This window comes from Sus scrofa, chromosome 4 (assembly GCF_054392235.1).
Source record: "Sus scrofa isolate SSC_HxYL_T2T_F1_AM1 chromosome 4, Sscrofa_HxYL_maternal_Yorkshire_Landrace_v2.0, whole genome shotgun sequence".
In the NCBI taxonomy this organism is placed as follows: Eukaryota; Metazoa; Chordata; class Mammalia; order Artiodactyla; family Suidae; genus Sus; species Sus scrofa.
Genome location: NC_139386.1, coordinates 67818634 through 67844241, shown reverse-complemented (window position 1 = coordinate 67844241; position 25608 = coordinate 67818634). Strand labels below are relative to the sequence as shown.

At 39.2% G+C, this 25608-nt stretch overlaps 1 protein-coding gene across 30 annotated transcripts in view; it reads right to left on the bottom strand.

Moving 5' to 3' along the window:
- TRPA1 (transient receptor potential cation channel subfamily A member 1) overlaps window positions 1-25608 on the bottom strand; it is a 253695-nt gene that overhangs the window by 46657 nt on the left and 181430 nt on the right. For 10 of the 30 annotated variants that reach the window (XM_085022114.1, XM_085022113.1, XM_085022109.1 and 7 more), the window contains one exon: window positions 3439-3602. In XM_085022114.1, coding sequence (XP_084878240.1) covers window positions 3439-3549 — 111 coding nt within the window. In that variant the 5' untranslated portion in view covers window positions 3550-3602. Of the gene's footprint in view, window positions 1-3438; window positions 3985-6059; window positions 6223-11710; window positions 11817-17495; window positions 18779-25608 lie in introns of those variants that run through there. The other 20 variants (XM_085022097.1, XM_085022095.1, XM_085022115.1 and 17 more) reach the window with 8 other exon arrangements.

The window sequence follows — 25608 nt, the reverse complement described above, 5'->3', positions numbered from 1 at the left end:
GGGAATTTCCACATGCTGTGGGCACAGCCCAAAAAAAGCTATCATTAAATAAAATGAAGTGGGAGTTCCTGTCACGGCTCAGTGGAAACAATCTGACTAGTATCCATGAGGACACAGGTTCGATCCCTGGCCTTGATCAGTGGGTTAAGGATCTGGCATTGTGGTAAGCTGTGGTGTAGGTCACAGATGTGGCTCGGATCTGGCATTGCTGTGGCTCTGGTGTAGGCCAATGGCTACAGCTCCAATTAGACCTCTAGCCTGGGAACCTCCATATGCCATGGATGCGGCCCTATAAAGACAAGAAAAAAAAAGAAGTATTAAAGTACTGAATGTATTTTAATATAGTTAATGAAGAATTGAGCATATAGGAATTCACTCAGTAAATATCAGGTTGAAATAAAGAAAAATCTCTTAAAATTTTGAACTTTAGTTCTTGCTGGGTAATCACAAAATAGTACCTAAGAAATCACTCTTCTGTGATAGTCCCTTAAACAAAGATGTGTCACTTTTCAACTATAAAATTCTATGTAAGGTACATAGAGCCTTAGTGAATGTAGGATGTAACAATGGGTATCCCATCCATTTCCAAATTTACACATATTCAGCAATAAATTAAAAATGAGCTTCTTACAGAAATAGGTTCCTTCTCAATGTCTTACCCCATCAAAGAAAATGTTTACCTAAATTGATTTAGGAGTATTTTTGCACTTGAATTTGATAAGTTCTTCCAGTGATAATAAAGGGATTCTACTGTCCGCCTCCACAGTACAAGGAAGAGCAATTTTCAGGCTCAGTGCTAGGCTGTCAACACAAATGTAATTACACACTCTTGAGAGCAAGGACTAGGTTCAGAGACTTATGAGGCACTGCTGAGTCCACAGTGACAAGAGAGCCTCTAAGTACTTTATGCAAGCTCATCAGATGTGTGAAGCAGTCTGAATATAGTGCATAACATGTTAAACCAGTCTTTGAAGATACTTCTTTGAAGAAAGTTCCAAAAGTCAGTCAAGGCTGTCATTTAGCTAAATTATTATACATTCAGTCAATACAGTTTTCTACTGTTGTAGGGTCACTTCAGATTCTTTCGAATTCTGAACTATATGACTACATTCAGAACATGACAGACTAGATCACTTTTAAAGAAGCTAATTCTAACTGAGCCCTTTAAAATGGAAATATCAAATACAACCATTGGAGGCTGCTTTAATGAAATACATATAATCAGTAATAGAGCAAAAAGGAGGGAAACGATATAATCCAATGAGAGATTATAACAAATGAGAGATCAAATGCTAAAATCTTAACTCCCTTGAAGGAAAGTCATTGGACAAGGTTAAAGGCATCAGTCAGATGGTTCCTTTTCCATGTTTCTAATCTTGTAAGGTTTCTGCCATCCTTCAATTTTCTTGGTTATTCCTGAGATAGTGTGTGTGTGCTGGAGAAAATGCTATATAGCATATCTTCCTACGAAGGACATCCCTAGAGTTCAGAACTCTCCAGGGTCTTCTATGTATTGATTTGTAATTAGTCTCACTGCTGAGACTCCCACAGGATTGTCTGGAGTTATTGCAGGTAATAAAATAAAATATATAAATCCCTCAATCTACAAGCTCTTCTGTAGCTACTAAAAGCCACATAACATAAAGCCCTCCTGCTGGACTTGAGCAATAAAATCAAATAAAGACAATTAAACAAAAACATGAGGAAAACTAAGTTTGAGACTTCGTGCTATAGAATTCCTTCACTAACATCTCTAGCAAATAAACAACCACATCAGTAAACAAAAGAAGTATTTCTGGTGTGATTTTCAGAATTTAAATTTTTTCCTGGCCCTTTCTGTTAATTCCAAAGACATTATCCTAGTGTTTGATATCCACTCATAACCTCCATTCTTTTTATTAAGCCAAAGACCATGGTCAATATACTGATATTAAGAAGGAGGAAAGAAGTCAGTGTTTAATCCGGATGTGCAAATAGATTCGACTTGGGAGGCCTGGTATGTTGCTTTATGGGATTTACTGTGCATGCCTGACTCACACGCATGCTTGGAAACAGTGTCAATTCATGCAACTAGTTAGCAGTTTGGCTATATCTACCAAAATCAACACTGTACTGAACTCTTGATCCCGCTAGGACTCCAATATGCTCACCAAGGCGCCGTGGATAGACGGTGGAAGCCACATCTAACTCACACTCCATCATGTGTAAAAACAAAACAAAACCACCACCATTGAAGTGTCCACGCTGCAGGACCCATCAAATAAAGTAGGACACATTCATACAAGGGAATATCATAAAGCTGCTAAAAAGAGTGAGCTACATCTCCAAGTGCTGATTTAAAAAGTATTCTAAAGTACGGTTCATGAGTAAATCCAAGTGCAAATCTGTGACTTCATACCTTGTACATTAAAATTAAAAATTAATTTTTATTAATTATTTAATAAAATGTTTGATTAAAAATTAAATTTAAAAATATATTTCAAATATATATGTATACATATATATACATCAACGTGTGTGTATTTGTATAAGCATTTTTCCCTTCTGGAGAATACAAGAGGAAACGTTAACACGGTTCCACTGTAGAAAGAGATCTGTGGTGGGATTGGAGAAACACTTTTAATTCTACTTTAACGTTTAAAAAGAGATCCTCCCTTCTGTTGACAACGTGAGGAAATCCGGTTTTCTGAGCAGCCAACAGCCTCCACTTTCAGACCTCGCTATCTGGCAGCGATGAGGAGGAGGGGTGGCTGATGCTGCCTTTAGGTCAGAGTGACCCAGGGACCACGAAGGAAATAGACTCTTCATCTTTGCCCTTGGAGCTCCCAGAAGACCACTTACCCAGCTTCGAAGGGTCTCCTCCCCCAAAGTCCGACTCCCCCATCCCCTGGAGAAATCTCTGGCCCCGCAAAACACTTCTTTGGTCGGTTTCAGTGTTTCACTCAAAGAGACAAGCATGCTTCTAAATCCTCAAACACCTCTTGAACAGCCATCCAGATATAGCCACCTAGCTGTTTGGTTCTAAGTAAAATCTAGAAAAGGGTCAAGCGGGAAGGTACACGCTCCCAAATTGTCCTCTTTTAGGCAGTCTGCTGATTCTGCCAAACGCCAAGGATACTTTGGGGGTAGATCTCCAAACTGCCACCTCCCATCACCCTCAAGAGCAAGCCGAAAAAGAAGGCACAGGGAAATGATAAAGCAGACACCGCACCGCGTGGGCGCCTGAATAGCGCAGTCTCCGGGCTCCCCACATCCTGAGAAGGTCCGGTCTTGGACTGCACTCACACCCCGAAGCAAGCAGCCCTCACCCCGCCGCGTCCTCCCACCCGAGTGCTGCCCACTTGGAAACCTGGAGTGAAGGAGGGCAAAGTTAAGTAAAGCCGACCCCCCCCCCCCCCCGCACATCGAGCGCCTCCCGATCGCCGAAGCCTCGGGTACCTTAAAGGAGTCCTTGGAGTCTTCCATGTCGTCCTCCACGCCCTGGTAGACAACGCCCGGGGGTTCTTTCTTCTCCCCCGGGCGCAGCATCTTCCTCAGGCTACTCCTCATTGACCACACCCCGGACGCCACCTGCTGCAGCTGCTCTCCACGGGCGCAGGCACCTGGGGCGACAGAGCGCAGGGCAGGTTGAGCGGGCGCGGGGCGCGGCGGGGACCGTGGGGTCGCGCGCGCCGCGGGTGTCAGGGTCCCGATCGCGCTGCGCTCCGCGCCTGGCGGTTCCTGGGAGGAGAAAAGCTTGCTTTGCGTGAAGCCCGAAGAACTTCTGCCTGGAGCTGTCCCGCCCAGGCTACTTGTAGCTCAGGAAGCAGGAGGGGCGCGGGCAAGGGTGGGGACTCGAACGCGGTGTACTCGCGCGTCCAGTGGACGGCCCCGCGTCCGTCCCAGGCTCGGGAGTTGCATGTTCCGGCTGCAGCTGCCACAGCGCCCTGAGTCGCCTGCTCCAAGGGGGTCAGGTCACCACCGTGAGTCCAGCCAATCTGGAATCTTTAATAATAAAAACGTTAAGTGCCTCCCCCACCCCTGCCGGGTAATCCGAGAGAGAAGACGGGAGCGAAAGGAAAGGGGCGAGGGAGAGAATGACAGAGAATAACTGGGTACCCTGGAAAGATTTCTGTTTAATTTTTTTCCAGCTGAAAGCCACTAAGCCTCAGTTTCCCATGTCTACATCATTGTATAAGGGTTTTTTTTTGGTTTGTTTGTTTTGTTTTGTTTTTTGCCTAGTCTGCGCATGAGAAAATTCGCGGGCCAAAGACCCAACCCAGCTATAGCAGTGACAACCCTGGGATCTTCAACCTGCTCTGCCACCAGGGAACTCCGTAGAAGGCTCTGATTTGAAAATAAGGTTTTTAGAAAAACGTCTTTTTCCAAAAGAAAAGGAAGAATGATTAAATCCTGGTACTGGTTTGAGTGATTACATGAAGTTCCTTTGAACTTCTGGTCCCATTTCCAGTGCCTAACAATAGTAATTTCTTCAGGGGTTGGTGTTTCAGAATGCCTAATGAAATGATTGTTGGATTAGATAGAAAGTCATAATGACTGTTATCTGCTTGTTTACCCTCAGCTCTGTTTGAAAGTCTTATCTTCCTGGGCCTGTGCTGCGTTTATTAATCAACAGCATAGGTGTAGTTGTGGAGTAGATGTCTACTCTCTATGACAGAGGCTAATCCTACCTTTACCTATAGAAGGTAGAGCCTCAGAAACTGTTGCCATTGTTTCTGATACAAGGTTAGAAAGCAACAAGCTTCCTTACAAAGCTGATTACTCTTTGCACAGGCTAGAGTTTAGCTTTTGACAGTCTTTTGTTTGCATAACCTGTGTGCTCCTTTAAAGCGATTGTTATAATCACCTGCAATCTCCACCATCTGATACAAGAACCACAAGGATCCATGACCTGGTAGAGCCACTAAATAAAAGGTTGTAGATTGCCTGCCCTGCGGGCTTCACTGAGCTGAACTTCAGAGCCAGGGAAGTAGCTGGAGGAGTCTGTGAAACACTGAAGAGCTTCCCCTTAAATCTTCCAGGAGTGATGGCAGGTTGTCATTTGTTCCACCCTTTGAATGGAATGCCTTGGAAGGATAATATTGAAGAAGTTATCACTGGTCAATGACCCCTGAGAGTGAACCTTTGAAAGACCGGGAAAGGATATGGTGTTCAACTTGATCACCTGCAGTTTTCCCATCAGCCTCTGTGTTCAGGGAGTACAGAACAAAGATCCGTTGCCCACTGGCAACTGAAGTCTGGCACTTGCCATCAGCCTCTACATGGATTAAATCATGAGCCACTACAGCTGCCGACCTGCAGCCCCCCCTGAGCAGAGTTCGGGGTGAAAATCAGGAGTGAGGCATCTGTGCTCTGGGAAAACCGGAAGCATAGGTCTTCAGATAGTCAGATATTCTTAGGAGAAGATTTTATGTGCCCAAATCTTGCATCTCCTCATATCTAGAAAAACACTAAAATCCTTCATGGTGATGTCTGCTCCTGGTGACTGGTGGTGACCTTCAGATCAGCCACAAACTTTTGTAAAATGCCTGCATGGCTGCATACACCTCCCCCTCACATTTATCAATCCTGATATCTCCCCTTTCCCCTTTGGGTGGTATTTCAGAGCTATCTGAAATACTGCCTCTGTAGTTAAGGCTGAAACAAAGAATGTCAATTGTCACGGTCATAGGCGAATGCAGTCACCTCCAAGGGTGAGAGCTGGTGAGTCCAGCAGGCTGTGAAAACTCAGGATACTGGCCCTGATGGTGGAGGTGCACATCAAAGGAATGTAAAGTGAGCCCAGGCCTCTTTTGTTCCTGCTCCCTGCCCTTGGTTGCAAAAACTCCTACACATTCTAGCTCCTCCCTCACCTCCTCCAGCAGGTTCTCAGTGCTACCCAAGATGTTGTCTCCTGGGCTTAAGTCCTACTTTTGCCCCAAATAAAACTTAACTCTCAACTTTCAGGTTGTGCATTTTTTTAAGTCAACACGACCTTACTATTACTTAGTTGAAGCAGGTAATGTATGGGGAGAACCAAGAAAGAAGAGAATTTAGAAACAACAGGGAAAGAAAATAACCTCCAGTCACTGCTGTCTGCCCGGCATTGTACTGCCTGAGAGCCTGTGGATGCAGGCTCTCATTTAAAAAAGGAAATGCCTCAGAGGACTATGAAGACTTTTTATTTGTGATGGTCAATTACGTTGATCAATTGCTTTCCTTCTGTTTAGCTGAAAGGGGTCACTAACACAAAAAGAGAATAAAGAGGAGTCTGTGTCAGGGGTCAAAAATACAATTCAAAAAATTTCCTTGTGCCCAAATGCAGTTATTCACATCCCACCCCAGCCCTAAACAACCTTCCATTTGTTCTCTGTCTTTATAATTTTGCTTTTTCTAGAAATTTCAGATACAGGGAGTCCTACACTGTATAGTCTTTTGTACCTTGCTTCCTTTGATTAGTATAATGCCCTTGAGAATAACCCATGTTGGAGTGTGCATCCATAGTTTCTTCATTTTTATTGCTCGGTAGTATTCCATTATATGAATGCACAGCCCCTCTATATCCATGCATTCAGCATTCCAGGATTAAACTAATCCAAGCTAAAAACACCAAAAAAAAAAAAAATTCCAGGAAGTCTCAAAAAGCAAAACTTGAGTTTACTGTTCACTGGCAACTGTTCACATAGCATTTACCGTGTATTTTGTATTATAAGTAATCTACAGATGATTTAAAGTGTGTGCAAGGATGTGCATTGGTTATATGCAAATACTATGTCATTTTATCCAAGGGACTTGAGCATCCCTGGATTTTGGTTTCTGCCTGGGTCCTGGAACCAATCATCCGCAGATACTGAGGGATGACTGTGCCTTATTTTCTTTGTTTACCAGTTGATGAACCTTTCGATCGTTTCTAATTTTTAATAATATTTAATATTAATAATATTTGATAATATTTAATAATAAATAATGCTGCTATGAGCTTTATCATAGACATCTCTTTGTGGACACATGTTTTCATTTCTCTTGGTTAAATGCCTAGTAATGAGTTGCTGAGTCATATGGTAACCATGTGTTTGTATGAAACCCCCAAACTATTTTCCAAAGTAGCTGTGCCATTTTCCATGAAAATTCCAGTTTTTTCCACATTCTCACCAAAACCCAGGATTGGCAATCTTTTTTATTATATGCATTTTAGTGGGTATAGAGTGTTATCTCATTGTGGTTTTAATTAGCATTTCCCTAATGACTAATGGATGTTGTCCATACTTTCATTCCCTATTAGCCATTCCTATGTCTTTTTCATGAAATGTGTATTAAATTCTTTGCCTGTTTTTATTTATTTATTTATTTATTTTGTTTTTTAGGGCTGCACCTGCAGCATACGGAAGTTCCCAGGCTAGGGATCGAATTGGAGCTATAGCTGCTAGCCTACACCACAGCTCACAGCAACGCCAGATCATTAACCCACTGAGCAAGGCCAGGGATCAAACCCACAACCTCATGGTTCCTAGTTGGATTCATTTCCGCTGAGCCACAATGGGACTCTAGCCTCTTTTTAAATTTGAATTATTTGTCTTATTATTATTGAGCTGTAAGAGTTCTTTTTTCCTGGATATAAGTCTTTTTATCAGATAAGTGATTTGCATACATTATCTTAGACTCTTCTATTTTCTTAATGCTGTCTGTTGAAAAGCAAAATTTTTGAATGTTGATAAAAATCTAATTTGTTCATTTTATAGACTGTGCTCTGTGTGCCATATATAGAAATGTTTGCCCACTAAAATTAAAAAGATTCTTGGGAGTTCCTGTTGTGGCTCAGTGGTAATGAATCTGACTAATATTCATGACAATGTGGGTTCGATCCCTGGCCCTGCTCAGTGGGTTAAGGACCTGGTGTTGCCCTGAGCCATAGTAGTTCACAGACATGGCTGGGATCTAGGCTCTAGCATTGCTGTGGCTATGGCATTAGGCTGGCAGCTGCAGCTCCAATTGGACCCCTAGCCTGGGAACTTCCATATGCTGCAGGTGAGGCCCTAAAAGGGAAAAGAAAAAGATTCTCTTCAGTATTTTCTTCTAGAAGGTTTATGATTTCAGCTTTTAAAAAGATTCATTTTGAGGTAATTTTTGTGTATGGTGTGAGGTAGCATTCTAAGTTCCTTTTTATTTCATGTGGATAGCCAATTATTAACATTTACTGAAAAAAACTATACTTTCTTCATAGAATTGCCTTGGAACTTTTGTCAAAAATCAATTGATAGTAGAAAATTGACAGAACACTGTGAACCAGGTACAATAGAAAATAAATAAATATCATTATATAAAAAAATCAATTGACCATAAATATGAGTTTGTTTCTGGATTACCTATTCTATTCTATTGAGAGATATATCTGGGTTTAAGCTGATACCATAGAGTCTTTTTTTTTTTTTTTTTTTTTTTTTTTGTCTTTTTGCCTTTTTCTTGAGCCGCTCCTGCGACCTACACCACAGGTCACGGCAACACCGGATCCTTAACCCACTGAGCAAGGGCAGGGATCGAACCCGCAACCAGTCGGATTCGTTAACCACTGCACCATGACGGGAACTCCACCATAGCATCTTAATGTTGTAGCTTTGTGGTAAATTTCGAACTGAGATCATGTAAGTCCTCCAAATTTGTTCTTTTTTTCTAAATTATTTTGGCTATTCTTTGCAGTATTCTATTGGCTATTCTATTTTGGCTAAGTCCTTTGCAGTATAAATTTTAGGATCAGCTCGTCAATTTCCATGGAAGAGCTTGTGACTATTTTGATAGGAATTGCACTGAATCTACAGATCAATTTGGTGAGAAGTGCCATCTTATTGTCGTCTAATCAGTAAACATGGTATTTTTCTCCATTCATATAGATCTTTTTTGATTTTTTCAGCAGGGTGTTATAGTTTTCTATGTGAAGGTCACACATCTTTCTTGTTAAATGTAGTTCTAAATATTTTACTAGTTTTAATGTATTTTGAATGGAATTGTTTTTTTTAAATTTTACTTTCAGATGTCTGTTGTTAATGTATAGAAATACAATTGATTTTTTATTTTATTTATTTATTTATTTTTGTCTTTTTGCCATTTTCTTGGGCCGTTCTCGCAGCATATGGAGGTTCCCAGGCTAGGGGTCGAATCGGAGCTATAGCCACCGGCCTATGCCAGAGCTACAGCAACGCTGGATCCGAGCCGCATCTGCAACCTACACCACAGCTCAAGGCAACACCGGATCGTTAACCCACTGAGCAAGGCCAGGGACCGAACCCGCAACCTCACGGTTCCTAGTCGGGTTCGTTAACCACTGCGCCATGACGGGAACTCCACAATTGATTTTTTATATTACTCTTGTTCCCATAAACTTGTTAATCTTGCTCATGAACCTTAGTAGTGTTTTTTTTTTTACAGATTCCTTAGAAATTTATACATATAATATCATGTTTTATACTATGAAGACAGTTTGCTTCTTCCTTTCTCAACTGTGTGCCTTTAACTTCTTTTTTTCCATTTTAATGCACTGGATAGAAGCTCCAGGACATTGTTGAATAGAAGTCCACAGAATGGACATCATTGCCTTGTTCCCAATCTTAAGGGGAGATCATTCTTTTTTACCACTGAGTATGACGTTCATAGTAGGATTTTCATGGTTGCCTATTATCAGGTTGTGGAACGTCTCCTCTGTGCTTACTTTATTTTGAGACCTTTTCAAGAACAAGTGTTGAATTTTATCTGATGCTTTCTCTACAACTATTGAGATAACCACATGCTTTTCCTCTTTATTCTATTATTTTATGTTAATTGATTTTCTGTTATTAAATTAACCTTTCATATGTTGCTGGATTCAATTTGTTACTGTTTCATTAAAGATTTATATGTTTATGTTTATGAAGAATATCCTTTTGTAGTTTGTGTGTGTGTGTGTTGTCTTGTCTTTGTATGGCTTTGATATTAGTGCAATAGCAACCTCATTGAAGGAGTTGAGAAATGTGCCTTTATTTTCTAAGTAGTTTTTATAATATTAGAATTATTTCTCTCATGTTTGATAAAATTCACCAGTGCAGCCCTTTGTGTCTATTCGGGCTTTTGTTTTCTTTCTGGGGATATATTAATTACCAATTTCCTCTTCCTATTTTTTATAGATCTCTTGATTTTATATTTTTGCTTGAGTAAACTCCAGTGATTTGTGTCTTTTGAAAAATGTGTCTAAGTTGCCTATTTCTTTCCATAAAGTTGTTCTTAAGTTTCTCTTGTATTTTAGTTTTTGTAGGGTCTGTAATAACATTCCCTCTTTCCTTGCTGATTTTTAATAATTTGTGTCATCTGTCTTTATTAACAAATAGTTTATCAATTTTCTTGATCATTTCAAAGAACAAAATTTTATTTTTCTCTATTGTCTTACTACAGTTGGTTTCATTGTTTGCAATTTTTTTTGGATTTATCTTTCTTTTTAATCACGTTGGGTTTGATTTACTCTTCTCTTTCTACTTCCTTGATATGTAATCTTAAGGTTATTGATTTTAGGTCTTTCTTCCTTCTAATATAAGCATTTAAAGCTCAAAATATTTTCTAAGCATTGAATTAGCTGCAGCCCATAAACTTGGATTTATTGTGTTTATATTCGTGGTTTCTTCTTTAATTTACAAGTTTTTTGGAAGTGTGTGTTTAATTTCCAAAATTGGGGGTTTCCCCAGATTTCTTTCTGCTATTGTTGACAATCTGGTTGTAGTCAGAGCACATACTTTATATAATTTCAATCCATCAAAATTCAAATGTAGACTTATTGAAAGGTGTTTTATAGCTGGCATGTGGTCTCCTAGAAATTGTTTCACAGACACTTAAATGGAATGTGTATTCCACTGTTATTTGGTAAAGTTTCTGAATGTTTTTAGGTCCATTTGGTTAGTAGTGTTCTTCAAGTGTTCTGTTTTCTTAGATTTTCTGTTTATTCTTCTGTCAGTTGCTGAGAGAAGTGCATTAAAATCTCCAACTATAACTGTTAAATTGTTGATTTATCATCTCAATTTTGTTCAAGATTTATTTCATTTTGGGTGGGCATCTGTTCTTAGGTATGTGCATATTTGTAATTATTGCTATTCTGTTATATTTTCCCTCATTATTAAGAAATTTCTTTATTTGTCTTCTATGATATTTCTTTTGTTAAAATCTACTTTGTCTGAGAAAACTACTCCATACTGATTAGGTTTGTGGTTTACCTAGTAGACCTTTTTCTCTCCTTTTACTTTTAACTTATTTGTGTATTTAATTTAAATTTCTTATACATAGTATAGAGTTAGAGCCTGTTTTTTTATCCAAATTGACATTCTCTGCCTTTTAATTCCAGTGTTTAGTCATTGATATTTAATGTAATTGCTGCTATGATACTGACATTTTGATATTTGTTTTCTACATCTTATATACTTTTCTGCCATTCTGTTCCTCAACTGCTGGCTTATTGTGTGTTCAACAATTCTTTTAGCAAATGATTTTAATTCATTGGTACATTTTTTATAAGTTTTTTGTTAGTGTAGCGATTATAATGTTCATCTTCAAGCTACATCAGGTTAATAGTTATTTAATTCCTGTAAACTGTAACAACTTTGCTCCAATACATCTTCATTTCTTCTGCCTCCTTTATACTATTATTGTCATATGTAATACAGTTATGCATATATCCTGTATCTATGTTTTACATTTCAAAATACAGTGTTGTAATATTTACCATATCCAGTGCTTCTTATTTTTTCCTGTAGATTTGAGTTATTATCCCGTATCATTTCCTTTCAATCAAAAGGACTTCCTTTAGGATTTCTTATAAGGCAGTTCTGCTTGAAAAAAAAAGTTAAGAAATACTTTTGCTAGATATAAGTTTTATTTTTTATTTTTAAATCATAGTTGATTTACAATATTCTGCTAATTTCTGCTTTACAGAAAAGTGACTCAATTATACTTATGTATACATTATTTTTCTCACATTATTCTCCATTCTGATCCATCACAAGTGACTGGGTAGTTCCCTGTGCTACACAGCAGGATCCCATTGCCCATCCACTCCAAATGTAACATTTTTCATCTACTAACCCCAGACTCCCAATCCATCCCACTCCCTCCCTCTCCCCCCTGGCAAATACAAGTCTGTTCTCCATCTTCATGATCTACTTCTGTTTTGCAGATAGATCATTTGTGCTATATTTTAGATTCCACATATAAGTGATATCATATGGTGTCTGTCTTTCTCTTTCTGATTTGCTTCACTCAGTATGAGGATCTCTAGTTCCATACAAGTTGCTGCAGATGACATTAGTTTGTCCTTTTTTATGGCTGAGTACTACTCCATTGTGTATAGGTACCACATCTTCTTAATGTTATTAAACACTTTTTGAAAAGCACTTTCAGTGTTATTAACTGCCTCCTGACCTCTTTGTTTCTGATGGGAAGTCATCAAAATATTTTATTGTTGTTCCTCACACAAAATTTTTGTCAATTTCAAAAGTTAATTGTTGTTTTTAGCTTCTCATTTACAATATAACAAGCTTAGCATACTTACATTTCTCTCTTCCTGATTGCCCCTCTCATATATATATCCAGTGCTTTATTTTCTTAGGTTTTCAAAAACTAAACTTTATAAAATATTTAGACAATTGTAAATTGTATTGTTGTTGTATTTTACATTGTTGTTTCTCACAACATTATCATTCTTTTTCTTAGATTCTTATGATCTTTTTCTGTATTCCATATATAAATAATTCATTTGGAGACGAAGAATTTGTTGAAGAGAAGTTGGTTGTAAAATTTCTAGGTCGCTAAATGTCCAAAACTTCTATTTTTATTTTGGCTTCCTATTGATGATAGTTTAAATAGATAAAAAAAAAACTCTTCTAAATTTATTTTCCCTAAGAAATCTGAAGACTTTATTGTTCCCTTTTATCATTTATTTTTAAGGATGAAGTATCTTTTTTTTTTTTTTTTTTTTTTGCTTTTTTTATGGCTGCACCTGTGGCATATGGAAATTCCCAGATTAGGGGTCAATTTGGAGCTGCAACTGACAGCCTACACCATAGCCACAGCAACACATGATCCAAGCTGCATCTGTGACAAACACCGCAGACCATAGCAATGCCAGATCCTTAACCCACCCAGGGATCAAATCCATATCCTCATGGATACTAGTCAGCTTTGTAACCTGCTAAGCCACAACAGGAACTCCAGGATGAAGTATCTTGTGTCAATCTGTTTCTCACTCACTTCTTGGTAAATTTTTAAATTTTTTCTCTACAATATTTTAGGAGTTTTATCTTATTTTGATGTTATGAAATTTCACCATTATGCAACTCCACCATTATGGGGATTTCTTTTTTTGTTTGTTTGTTTTTTGGGTTTTTTTTTTGCCTTTTCTAGGGCCACTCCTGTGGCATATGGAGGTTCCCAGGCTAGGGGTCTAATCGGAGCTGTAGCCTCTAGCCTATGCCAGAGCCACAGCAACTCGGGATCCAAGCCATGTCTGTGACCCACACCACAGCTCACGGCAACACTGTATCCTTAACCCACTGAGCAAGGCCAGGGAATGAACCCGCAACCCCATGGTTCCTAGTCAGATTCGTTAACCACTGAGCCACGACGGGAACTCCTGGATTTCTTTTGTTTACCTTGTTCTGAACTCGATGTTTACTTCTAATCTAGCAAATTTCTTTGGCTTTGGGAAATTTTCTTCCATGTAATGTAATATCATCATTTATTTCTACAAGGTTAGGCATCTTTTCATGGCAAATAATAGAAAGACACAACCAAAACTGGCTTAACCAACAGTGGAATTAACTGGCTCACAGAACTAAAAAGGCCTGCGGTAACGTCATCCTAGTGTAAAATAGATCAATCTGGAACTCAGTGTCATCAAAGCTGTTTCTCTTTCCTCCTACCTCTTTTTTCATTAATAAAGAGAAATTCCTCTACCCATTTGAAGGTTCACATAAAGCAGCACCTGGCTGAAATCTTCCAGGTTTATGACCATCAGTATGATCACTGAATTTTCTACCAGCTCTACAGAATTTCATGATATGCCACTGGCTCATTCATAATTCAAGCCATTCATTGAGTTATGAATTCCATCGTTTAGTCAGTCACCATGGCAGGAAAAACAGTGATATGATTATCTAGAGCTGAGCTACCTACCCTCATGGAGTCAGCTCCAAACAACTTTACCCAAATTGCATAGACTGGGAATGGGGAAAAGGATATTTTCCATCACCCTGAGAGAAATTAGAGTACTACTGGCAAAAGAAGGAGGAATTGATGCTGAGTGTCTATTTCTAGCTGGGTGTATAGATGTTTATAAACCTTCTTTCTCTTTGATTTTTTCTGGGTACATGTGCAAATTTCCCAATCTATTTTCCCCTCATGGAAATCTTAAGCTTACTATCATATTTCTTTTTCACTTCTTTGTTCATTTACACTATATTATGGGGAACTTCTTTAACTTGATCTTCCAGTTCACTCTTTTGCTCATCATCTATGTCCCTCTGTCAAGTATTTTAATTTCATAGAGACTTTTTTTTATTTCAAAATCTCTGATTGCATCTCTGTAAATGAAATATATTCTCACATTTTTATTGTATTTCATTCTAAAATCCAGATCGGCTTGTCCTGTTAACCTCATTTTCTCCTTATAATGTTACTTTCTTTCCAATGTCGAATAACCCCTGTCTACTCATTTTTTTTATTGGATCTCTCTCTTCACTTGCCTCTTCTATTCCCCAAAGTCAGTCTCTGATGACTGTGCAGGAGGGGCCATATGTGCCACTAGGAGGACTGTACCTCAATTTCCCTTCTGGGCGTGGCAGCTCCTGTCCTCCTGGACCATTGCCCTGCCTCAGGGGTCCATTCCACACACCCTGCTTTAGCACACAGCAAACACCATTGCTGCCTGCTGCTTAGAACAAATCAGAGAGAGAAGGGATGCCAACCAACCTCAATCTGACCGCAGATAATAACCACTGTAGGGGATGCTTGAAGACCAGCTCTGTGTTCCTGTGGTCACTGCCTCTTCCATCATTCTTCCCATCACAGTATACTTTTGCCTACCTTTAACACGTCTTTTCCTTTTTATTTATTTATTTATTTATTTATTTAGTCTTTTTGCCTTTTCTAGGGCCGCTTCCGGGGCATATGGAGATTCCCAGGCTAGGGGTTGAATCAGAGCCATAGCCACCGGCCTACGCCACAGCCACAGCAATGCGGGATCCGAGCCGCATCTGCAACCTACACCACAGCTCACGGCAACGCTGGATCCTTAACCCACTGAGCAAGGGCAGGGATTGAACCCACAACCTCATGGTTCCTAGTCAGATTCATTAACCACTGTGCCACAATGGGAACTCCTTTTCCTTTATTTTTATCTCCATAGGTCTGGTCTTGTCTGCCTCCCATCATTACAGAATTCTTTAACATTTCCAAACTGTTAGTGGTATTGCTTTTTGTTTTCCTACTTCAGTTTGGATTTTCTCCTTACTATAAACAGTTTTTTTCTTCCAAAGGATCTCAGATGGGAAGGAAGGTAGACGTGTGCTCAGACAACTATCTTAATCCAATCATTTTCTTTTATTTTCTCTGTAATTAAAAACAAAATTCTCTTGGAGTTCCCATTGTGGCTAAGGGGTAACAGTATCCATGAGGATGAGGGTTCCATCCCTGGCCTACTCAGTGGGTTAAAGGTCTGGTGTTGCCATGAGCTATGATCAAGGTCACAGACAGCTTGGATATGGCGTTGCTGTGGCTGTGGCATAGGCCGGCAGCTGCAGTTCCAATTCGACCCCATCCCGGGAACTTCCACATGATGCAGATGTGGCCATTAAAAAAAAAAAAGACAAAAAAAATTATCTCTTGTTTCTGTCAAGTTTTATGGAAAGGAGACATTTTCTGTATAGCACACCTTGAAATAGTTAAGTTACATTGGAAAAAGATTGGGTCTGGGAAGAAGGGGGAGACGCTAATGTTCATGTGATTTTATTATTCACTGGGCTGTGTCATTAGTGTAGTGACAACTGGCTCCTAGATGGAAAGTTTTCCTTCATACAGATACATAGATCAATTATACACACCCGTGCATGTGTAAGTGTGTGTACACGCACACACACATACTACTGTAGATGTCTATGAAATGCTCTTTGCAACCAGGGCATCAGAGAAATGCAGTACACTTTGATCCAGAGAAACCTGAAGCAGATTCTGCCCTATCTCCTTCCCAAAGGACCAAATGATAGACACACAGTGTCCAAACCACCACCATTCTGGGGCCCTTGGCAACCATGGTCTAGATAGATTATTGGAACAATTAATAAAAACGCAAAAGATTGTCTCTTTTGGTGAGACATTAAACAAAGCTAATTAAGTTGCCCCCTAGACAAGAAAATCCTGAGTCAATTGTATTATGGCAAATAGTATTTGAAACTTAAGAATAAAGTTAAGGAATATAAATTTATTTTATTTGTATTCAATTCCTAAAAATTGTATCCCATAACTTAATCAGATGGTGGAATTGATTTTTAAGTTGTGAATTTTTATTTCTCACTATTGAAGTAACAGCCAAGATTTAAAATATATTTCCATGGTATCTGCCAGTGAGTGAGATACTCGAAGATTTCTCATGGTAGTAGTATTACTTTATAGGATCAAAAGTACAATTGAATCTCTCCACTGATTATAAAAAGCCTCTATGGTACAACTTTGTTTCCTATACATTTAATTAATTTATACCAAGATCACTATAGACTGGGGCAGTAAAAATACAAAGAAAAACACCTCTGCTATTTACCTTAATAACTTTATTATATATGGAAACTTTTGAGCACAAGTATATTCTAAATTAATATGTGAAAATGTTTTATTGAATTTCTCTCAAGCACTTAATAAAAATAATATCTGTAGTTCAAAGTCTGTCTTCAATATATAGAGATATCCTTGTTTATTGTTTCATGGCTATATTAACTTCTCTCAGTCTATGAAGAAAAAAAACTTTATAGGTTCCTAATTCGTAAGCCTCTTGGTGAATTTTGGATAAGCGGAGCTCAAACAATTCAAATAAAATTCTATGTAAAAATAAATATTTTATTTCATCTAATTCATATTGGGAACTAAGACAGATTGAAACCAAGTAACATCAAATATAAAATGAGAACTTAGAATAGATTTAGAAGGAGATCCTGCTGAGTAGCATTGAGAATTATGTCTAGATACTCATGTTGCAACAGAACAAAGGGTGGGGAAAAAAATGTATACATGTAAGGATAACTTGATCCCCTTGCTGTACAGTGGGAAAATAAAATAAAATAAATAAATAAAATAGAATGAGAACTTATATTTCTGACAACTGAAACACAAATGAGCCTTTCAAATAGAAATAACTATTATGTTAATTTTTATAACAGACACCTGGACTCATATAACACCTAAAATATATGCATTATCCTTTAAAATATGAACATAACAAGATATTGAATAAAAATTATGCTTACCTTTATTCATGGAGATTGACATCCTGTTTCTGATGTTACACACGCATAGATATCTAAGTAGAGAGCTGATCCTTTTCTTACACAGTAAATAGGTTGCACCCACTTTTATAGTCCCATATAATTATACAAGGGGTGGTTCATTCTAGGAGTCAATATTATGCCTTTTTATTAGACTACTTTATATAACTAATGGGTGAACACTAAGTTTTCATAGTTTGGGCTTTGAAATTTGATTACTGGCTACTGAAAAGGAGTTGCTTAATATTTGGCTTATAGGTTTATCTCACTGACCATGACCTCTTGTAATGTAAGATCACGAATCAAACTAGTTAAAAGTAGTAGCCTTAGGAGAGTTATCTAGCTTCTGTGGGAAACTAGTAACTATCTTTCTACTGAACACAAGAGAGATCACCCAGAAAAGTCAATAAAGGATTGCAGCATTGTCATTTACATATTAAAGTTTGTGATATATTAGTAAATTGGGGACAAAACTGAGTTATCCCAGAGAAAATTATCCAGAACATCCAAGACAATTATCCAGAATAAAATAAGACAAATGCCTCAAACAGTAAACATATATCTTGGTCTACCAAAATATGATTACCAGACCAGGGATTGAACCTGGGCCATAGCAGTGAAAGTGGTGAGTCGTAACCAATGGACCACCAGGAAACTCCAAAAGAAAAACAAATCTCTAAAGAGAGTAATTAACAAGGTAATCTGTGAAAGCTGGAATGTTTAAGTTAAGCTAGTTTTGAACTTCAAATATGACAATTTAATTGGAAATATTCCATCTGATGTGTTCTCTGTTTTCTGTCTCTAATGTGTTTTTATGCATTCGTTCAATTATTAATTCAGAAACATTTATTAAGGAGTAACTATACACTAGGTAGTATATTAGGATCTCCCAAGGAGCTGCAAGCTTAATGGGAAAGAAAGAGAAGTATTTGTACCTGAGTATACAGAGTGTTAGCATAGGCAAAATACGGGAATAAGAGTTGGTACCTTGGAGTTCCCGTCATGGTGCAGTGGTTGACGAATCCGACTAGGAACCATGAGGCTGTGGGTTCGGTCCCTGCCCTTGCTCAGTGGGTTGACGATCCGGCATTGCCGTGAGCTGTGGTGTAGGTTGCAAATGTGTCTCGGATCCCACATTGCTGTGGCTCTAGCATAGGCCTGTGGCTACGGCTCCGATTCGACCCCTAGCCTGGGAAACTCCATATGCCGTAGGAGTGGCCCAAGAAATAGCAAAAAGACAAAAAAAAAAAAAAAAAAAAAAAAAAGAGAGTTGGTACCTCAAGCATGCAAAGTCCAAACCAGGTATTTCTAATCAGCCAGAAACTCCTTTTCAAGTCATGATTCAGAGACTAAGGATCCTGCCAAATAGTGAATTTGCCAACTTCATCTCATGACTTCCCTTGCTGCCTTGTCTTTGTGTATGGAACCACAGAAAGAGAAAAAACCCTGGAGCAACTAACTCTAGGTGCATAGTTTTGGGCCAGGCCCACTGTGGCCATGTGACCATAACAACTGCAAGGGAGGCTGGGAAATGTAGTGCCTATAAGGAAGAGGAAGCGTATTTGTTGGTATTTGTCGATAGTTCTTCTGCAGGAGCTGAGGAACCACAGCTATGGGTAGGAGGCTGCTCAGGGAAGGCTCTCTACAGGAAGCAAAGCCCTTATTTATTTTAAATTTGTAATATGATATACTATTACAAGGGAAAAAAGTAAACTGTATTTCACATTTGGGTTTTTTTCTGTGGACTCACCAGGGATGAAGTAAATACAATAATTTCATATAGAAAGTGAAACAACTATAGACCAATAGAGAGAACACTACAAAACTGGTCTATGGCCTCAAAAGGAAATCAGCAATCTCACAGCCAAAATACCATCTACCCATAGAAGATTCCACAAATGCTCTGCTGAACCAATCTTTTGCAAGTTGGGAGAACACCATGTTGTATAATGACATGGAATTTGAAGTAAGAAGATCAAAGTTTGAGTTCTGACCTACCATCTGGCAATTTGGTAACCTTAAGTTGGTCATGGAGTTTCTCTGAATTTTTGATCTCTTATGCACAAAATGAAAATAGTAAAGCCAAGGAGTTCCTGTTGTGGCTTAGCTGGTTACTAACCTAATTCGTATTCATGAGGATGCAGGTTCAATCCCTGGCCTTGCTCAGTGGGTTCGGGATCTGGCATGGGTGTAGGTCCCACACGTGGCTTGGATCGCAGATGCTTTGGCTGTGGTGTAGGCTGGCAGCTGTGGTTCTTATTTGACCCAGGAACTTCCATATGCTGCAGGTACACCCCTAAAAAAGTAGATAAGTAAATAAATAAATAAAGATAGTAAAGCCAGCTCCACTAGAGTTATGTTAGAAACAAATTAGACAGTGTATGAGAAAAATGCTTATTAAACTACAAAGTGCCTTGTAGCATAATTATCTGGGTTTTATAAACAGCATTACAAAATATTTACTATGCTGATGATCATTTCAGTAATAGGAGAAACCATTAGAGCACAGTACAAGACAGAACACTATGAGGCTTTCAGGTGGAGAAACATTACATCTTAGACTCTTTTGGATTCTTCTAAAGTCAAAGGTGCTTCATTGTGGTTCTTGGGGATAAGAGAAATCACTGAGGAAATGACTATGGAGTAATTTTTAAAAATCAAATCACTCTAATAAAAGAGAACTAATGCTTCCTTTTTATTCCAGAATCAACAAGATACTTAGTGTAATTACTGGACAGTATTCACTATATTGATGGCCAACAGTTTTCATACTTATTATCTCATTTAAGTGCTTTACGCTTATCATCTCATTGCATGCTCATGGCAGCTTATGAAAGTAGGTCCTTTATTTCCTCCCTTTCACAAATGAGGAAGCTTAAGCATAGAGTGATGGAGTGACTTTCCTAGAGTCCATGTCTAGGACTGTTAAGGACTATCAGGGACACAGAGTCCCTAACATCTTTGGTTGTCACCTCTAAGAGTTAGTAATCTCCACGCATCACAAATCGCCCCACCTACTCCCTCCATCACTCTACTCCTGTAATTGTTATTTTCATCTGTAAACACTGAAACTTGGTAGCCTGATTCATCCTACTATGCTCAATAAATACTTCCAGACAATTTATCTGCCCAAGAGCAGATCCTTCCAGATATAAATTTCCTGTGTTGTAGTTTAAGAAAATGAAACAAAGTAAAATTGCATTCTTGCTCAGTCCAGTACAGAGTCAATTCAAATTAGGGCTGATATTGGACACACTGTGTCTCACCCTCATTGGCAGGTTCCAAGCACAGACCCAAGGGCGACAACCAGTTAATCTTTAATAAAGGCTAAATTGAGAGCCAAGGTGAATATCATCACCTCCTTTCCTTAAAAATAACTTCACTACTGTCAGAAACATCAGGATAAATATTACAGTTTTCTTCTACATCTAACAACATTTAAAATAAATCTCAGTGTACAAATTGAAATAAAGTATCTGAGTGAATACATCACTAAACATTAATTTCCTATTTTAAATGATATATTCATTCAATTGACACTTGTTGAAGACCATCTAGGCTTGATGCTAGAGATACAAAAAAGAAAGACATGGTTTCTGGCTTGAAGACCTTCTCCAAGAGAGAAAAGCAGTTAGGTGTGTTTATAGGGACCAACAGATAGTGGAGAAGAAACAGCAGGGATAAAGACTTGAGTACCTGAAAGTCTGTATAAGTTGGCTGATGCTCTTGGAGCATAAAACCAAACCTATCTACAGAAAAACAAAACAAAACAAACAAGCAAAAAAAGAAATAAAGAAAGAAAACCTCATGGTCATGGAGAACAGACTTGTGGATGCCAAGGGGTATGGGGAGGAAGTGGCGTGGACTGAGATCTTGGGTTAATAGATGGAAACTAATGCACTTGGGGTGGATAAGCAATGAAATCCTGCTATATAGCACAGGGAACTATATCTAATTACTTGTAATGAAACATGGTGGAGGATAATGTAAGAAAAAGAATGTATGTATGTGTATATTTATTTATATTTATGTATATATATAAAACTTGTCGCTTTGTTGTACAGCAGAAATTGACAGCACATTGTAAATCAACTATAATAAAAATTTTTTTAAAAAAATAAATGCCACAACTGGATGCCAACAACAACTAAGAGGAGAGTGGCTGCCTAGGTAAATAGCAGTGAGAGTATTAAAGCCTTTATCTCACCTTATATATTGTGTGAGACACCAAGTAGAGCAACTTTCAGTTTGCTTCTTAGAAAATCAATCTGCTTGTGTGAGGAATGGGTTGGATAGCACAAGACCTAAAGATGGGGAACCAGTTAGGTGGTCCTAACAGGCAGGGATATTAAGAACCTGATTGGGGGCAGTAGAAATGCAAATGGCAATAGCAAACACTGATGAGTAGGAAAGATTTATAGGAGATAGAAACAGCAGAAGTGTGAGCCATTCAAAATGTGGGTAGGTGAAAGGGGATGTCTTTCTGAGATTAATGTTTCTGGGTGGTGTGGGGTATTAGCCATCTGAGGATCAAGAGAAAAGTCTGAGCTCAAGGTACAGTTGAGACCATCAGAGTAAATGAAATCAACCCAAATGAATAAGTAAAGCTAAGACTGCCAGGCAGACTAGTATCATAAATGAGTGGGGACTGGTGGAGAAAGAAAAAATACTGTACAAATGAGTCATCTAAATGAGCATGGCAAATTTGGAAGACTAAGTCCCATGTAAAATCCTGCTACCCCAAATGTGGTCCATGGACTCTCTACACTGACATTACATAAAAGCTTGTTAGAAATGCAGAATCTCAGTCCCAGCCCCAGGGCTACTATACCCAATATTCATGTTAACAGGATTCCCAACTGATACTCAGGCACTCTAAAATATGGGAAGCACAAGTCTAAAAGGTGTAATTGTTGTTCTGCTCTAAACAATTGTTTTGTGGTAATACGGCCTGGTATTATCATATCTTCTGATTTTCTTGCAGTATTTTCCCAATTTTAGGAGATAGCGACTATAACGTCAGGGTTTCAGAAGGAAGCAGTATTACTCCAGATGATTTCAAAAGTATAGCCTTCTAGCAAAGGCTGGTTAGCCCAAGAGAATGAACAATGCTGAGGCTTCATGGGCCGGCAACAATGCAGTGGGTGGGAAGCATTACAGGCCGATGGGGCTGAAGCCAAAGGAAAAGAAATAACCAGAGCCTGCTGGGAGCTGGAGTGCTGGAGGAGGGACTGCTGGCTGAAGCCAGGCTATTGCTGGAGACACAGCACTGAAGGAAGGAATAAGTAAGAGAGAAGCACCGTGACTTCTTCTCTTCAATGTTCTGCTGCTGTCTTCTGTTCACCAAACCCACACATCAGCCAACACCAAGGGAGCCTGCAAGAGTCACCTTTCAAGGCAAGTGAGTAGGGCAAAAACAGGGAGAAAAAAAAATACTGTGCAGGTCAAGCCAAAAGGTCTTTGGGTTGTATCTGGACCAGAGAGAGAGAGCCAAGAATGAAATCCTGGAGCAAACCACCTGGACCACACCATGTGGGTGCAATCCATTGGCTTTTTATGTGGTGCCATTTTGAATGAGGAGAAAGGATGTGGTACAAAAGAGTAGCTCAGGATCTAAAGGAGGCCCAGAAACCACCCAAGAATCTCCACAAAGCAGGAGCTGTCATTCTCTGTTTACCTCTTTGTCATGGTCTGTGCACGTGGGTCAGAAAAAAGAATTTCCCAGCATAGTGAGGTGAAGAGAAAGAAGAGTTTATTGAGATGAGATGCTGCTAGGGCAGTGGGATGACTTCCTGATGATCAGGGAAAGCCAACTTGGGCATGTGGTCATGTCTGTTTTTATAACCCAGGGAAAGGAGAGGTCTTATGATACACCTGCTGACCTGCAGTTTGGTTGGGAAAAGAGGGGTCTTACCATACAATTTCTGGTTGGTTGGGGGGCTTATAAAACCCCTATAGGGGCAGGGTAAGGAGTGGGTTACATACCTTTTCTAGTAGGAGGTAGGAAGGAGTAGGCCAGGTTGCTCAAGCCTGGGGAGGAGGCATTACGATGAGATGGTGGGGGGTGATAAGGGTCTGGTAATTCTTGTCCAGAGGTTTTAAGTTCAATCTCCTTGAAGGGGCCCTGAAGTCCAACACTTGTCTTATCTTCCTTTCACTTTTTCTCCTATAGCCTGCATTCCCAGATTTCTGTCTTTTCCCTTAGGTGAGTCCCTTTAATGAGGATCCCAGTGGCATTCATGGAAATAATCTGAGCCAGTTTCATCCAACTGTTCAAACAGCAAAAATCGGCTCCCCATATTGGCCACACCCCCACAAGATGCTGGCCAATCTGGCCAGCCACAGGTACAAAAGCACCTTGGTACTGCACTGCATGCCTCAGATTTTGGTGCTCACTGAACAGCTGCTTTTCTTCCTGCACAGATGTTAATCTTCCATTATGATTAATAGATCAGGTGTTTATATTACCAAATGTTGCCTGATTTTCTGTAAAGTTGCCTCATCACTGTTGTACAGTGTTTCTGCCTGGTCACAAGGGTGTCCAGTCACAAGAACAACTTGAAACAGCAGTAAAGCTATCTTAGCAAATGAAATAAATATTTGGGGAGAAGATAAACTCAGATGTGTTTGTTCCAGAATAGTAATCACGATAAAATTTCCATCTTCATTTGTTGATGTTTTTCCTTCTTTCGGTGGTTCTTTTGGAATTCTTTGATACATTTTGTACAGTGGTATTTTATTTTGATTTCTGGAAAATTACTTGGTGATCTGGTGTATAAAAATGAAATATCAGAGGTAAATATGCTTTTAATTGTTTTTTTTGTGGTGGTGATGAAATTGCATGCATCTATTAGCACTCCTTTCTACTGATTCTTTATAGGGTTATTGTAGGACTGAATATTTGATCAAATATTATCCTCATCCCAACCTACACATTTATCTAGAGCAAGTTTGCTAAAGTGACAAGACTTATAAGCCTTCTCTCTCCTAGACAGAGAGAGAGAGAGAGAGAGAGAGGGTTGTTATGTCTGTGCACCAAAAGTATTAGGAAATGAGTTGTTTTTATTTGTCTTTCTTACTTTTCATGTAGACTTCTGTTGTCCTACATCTGGCATATAACATATGTCGAAGAACAGAAAGTTGGAAAACTCACTTGAAGACTTTTTTTTTTGGTCTTTTGTCTTTTTAGGGCCACACCCGAGGCATATGGAGATTCCCCAGCTAGGGGTCCAATATTATAGCTGTTGGCCTATACCACAGCCACAAGCAACGTGGGATCCAAGCCACATCCTCAACCTACACCACATCTCATGGTAATGCCGGATACTTAACCCACTGAGCGAGGCCAGGGATTGAACCTGCAACCTCATGGTTACTAGTTGGGTTTGTTAAACACTGAGTCACGAGGGGAACTTCTCATGTGAAGACTTTTGTTCAAAATGGCACATGGCAGACAACCACAATGGAACCCAGGACAGATGTTGTTCCTTGCCTACCTCAATTCCATTCCATCTTTTTCTTTGATAATGCTGGGTTTTGTTTGATAAGCTTCAGGGACTAAACCATAATAGGTCTAAACTAATTATGATATTCTGGTTCACTTTGCCATTGACTGGTTTGGATATGAACAAGTGGAACATGAGACCTGAGGAGGTTGGCTAGGGGAAGGACAGTGAGGGGATGGACTTCTTCCTTTCTTTTTTTTGGTCTTTTCTAGGGCCACACCCACGGCATATGGAGGTTCCCAGGCTAGGGGTCTAATTGGAGCTGTAGCCACTGGTCTATGCCAGAGCCACATATGCAACCTACACCACAGCTCACGGCAACACCGGATCCTTAACCCACTGAGCCAGGTCAGTGATTGAACCTGAAACATCAAGGTTCCTAGTCGGATTTGTTAACCACTGAGCCACGATGGGAACTCCAGGATGGACTTCTGAGAATAATTTTACTCTTTGATTGAAGGAGAGGACCATATGAAAGCCCTTTTTCTTTCTGCCTACCTCCTTTTTTTTTTTTTTTTAGCTTTGGTCATTGTCATATGAGGATTTAATGCCTGGAGCTGTGGCAATTTATTTTGTGACATGAGGCAAAC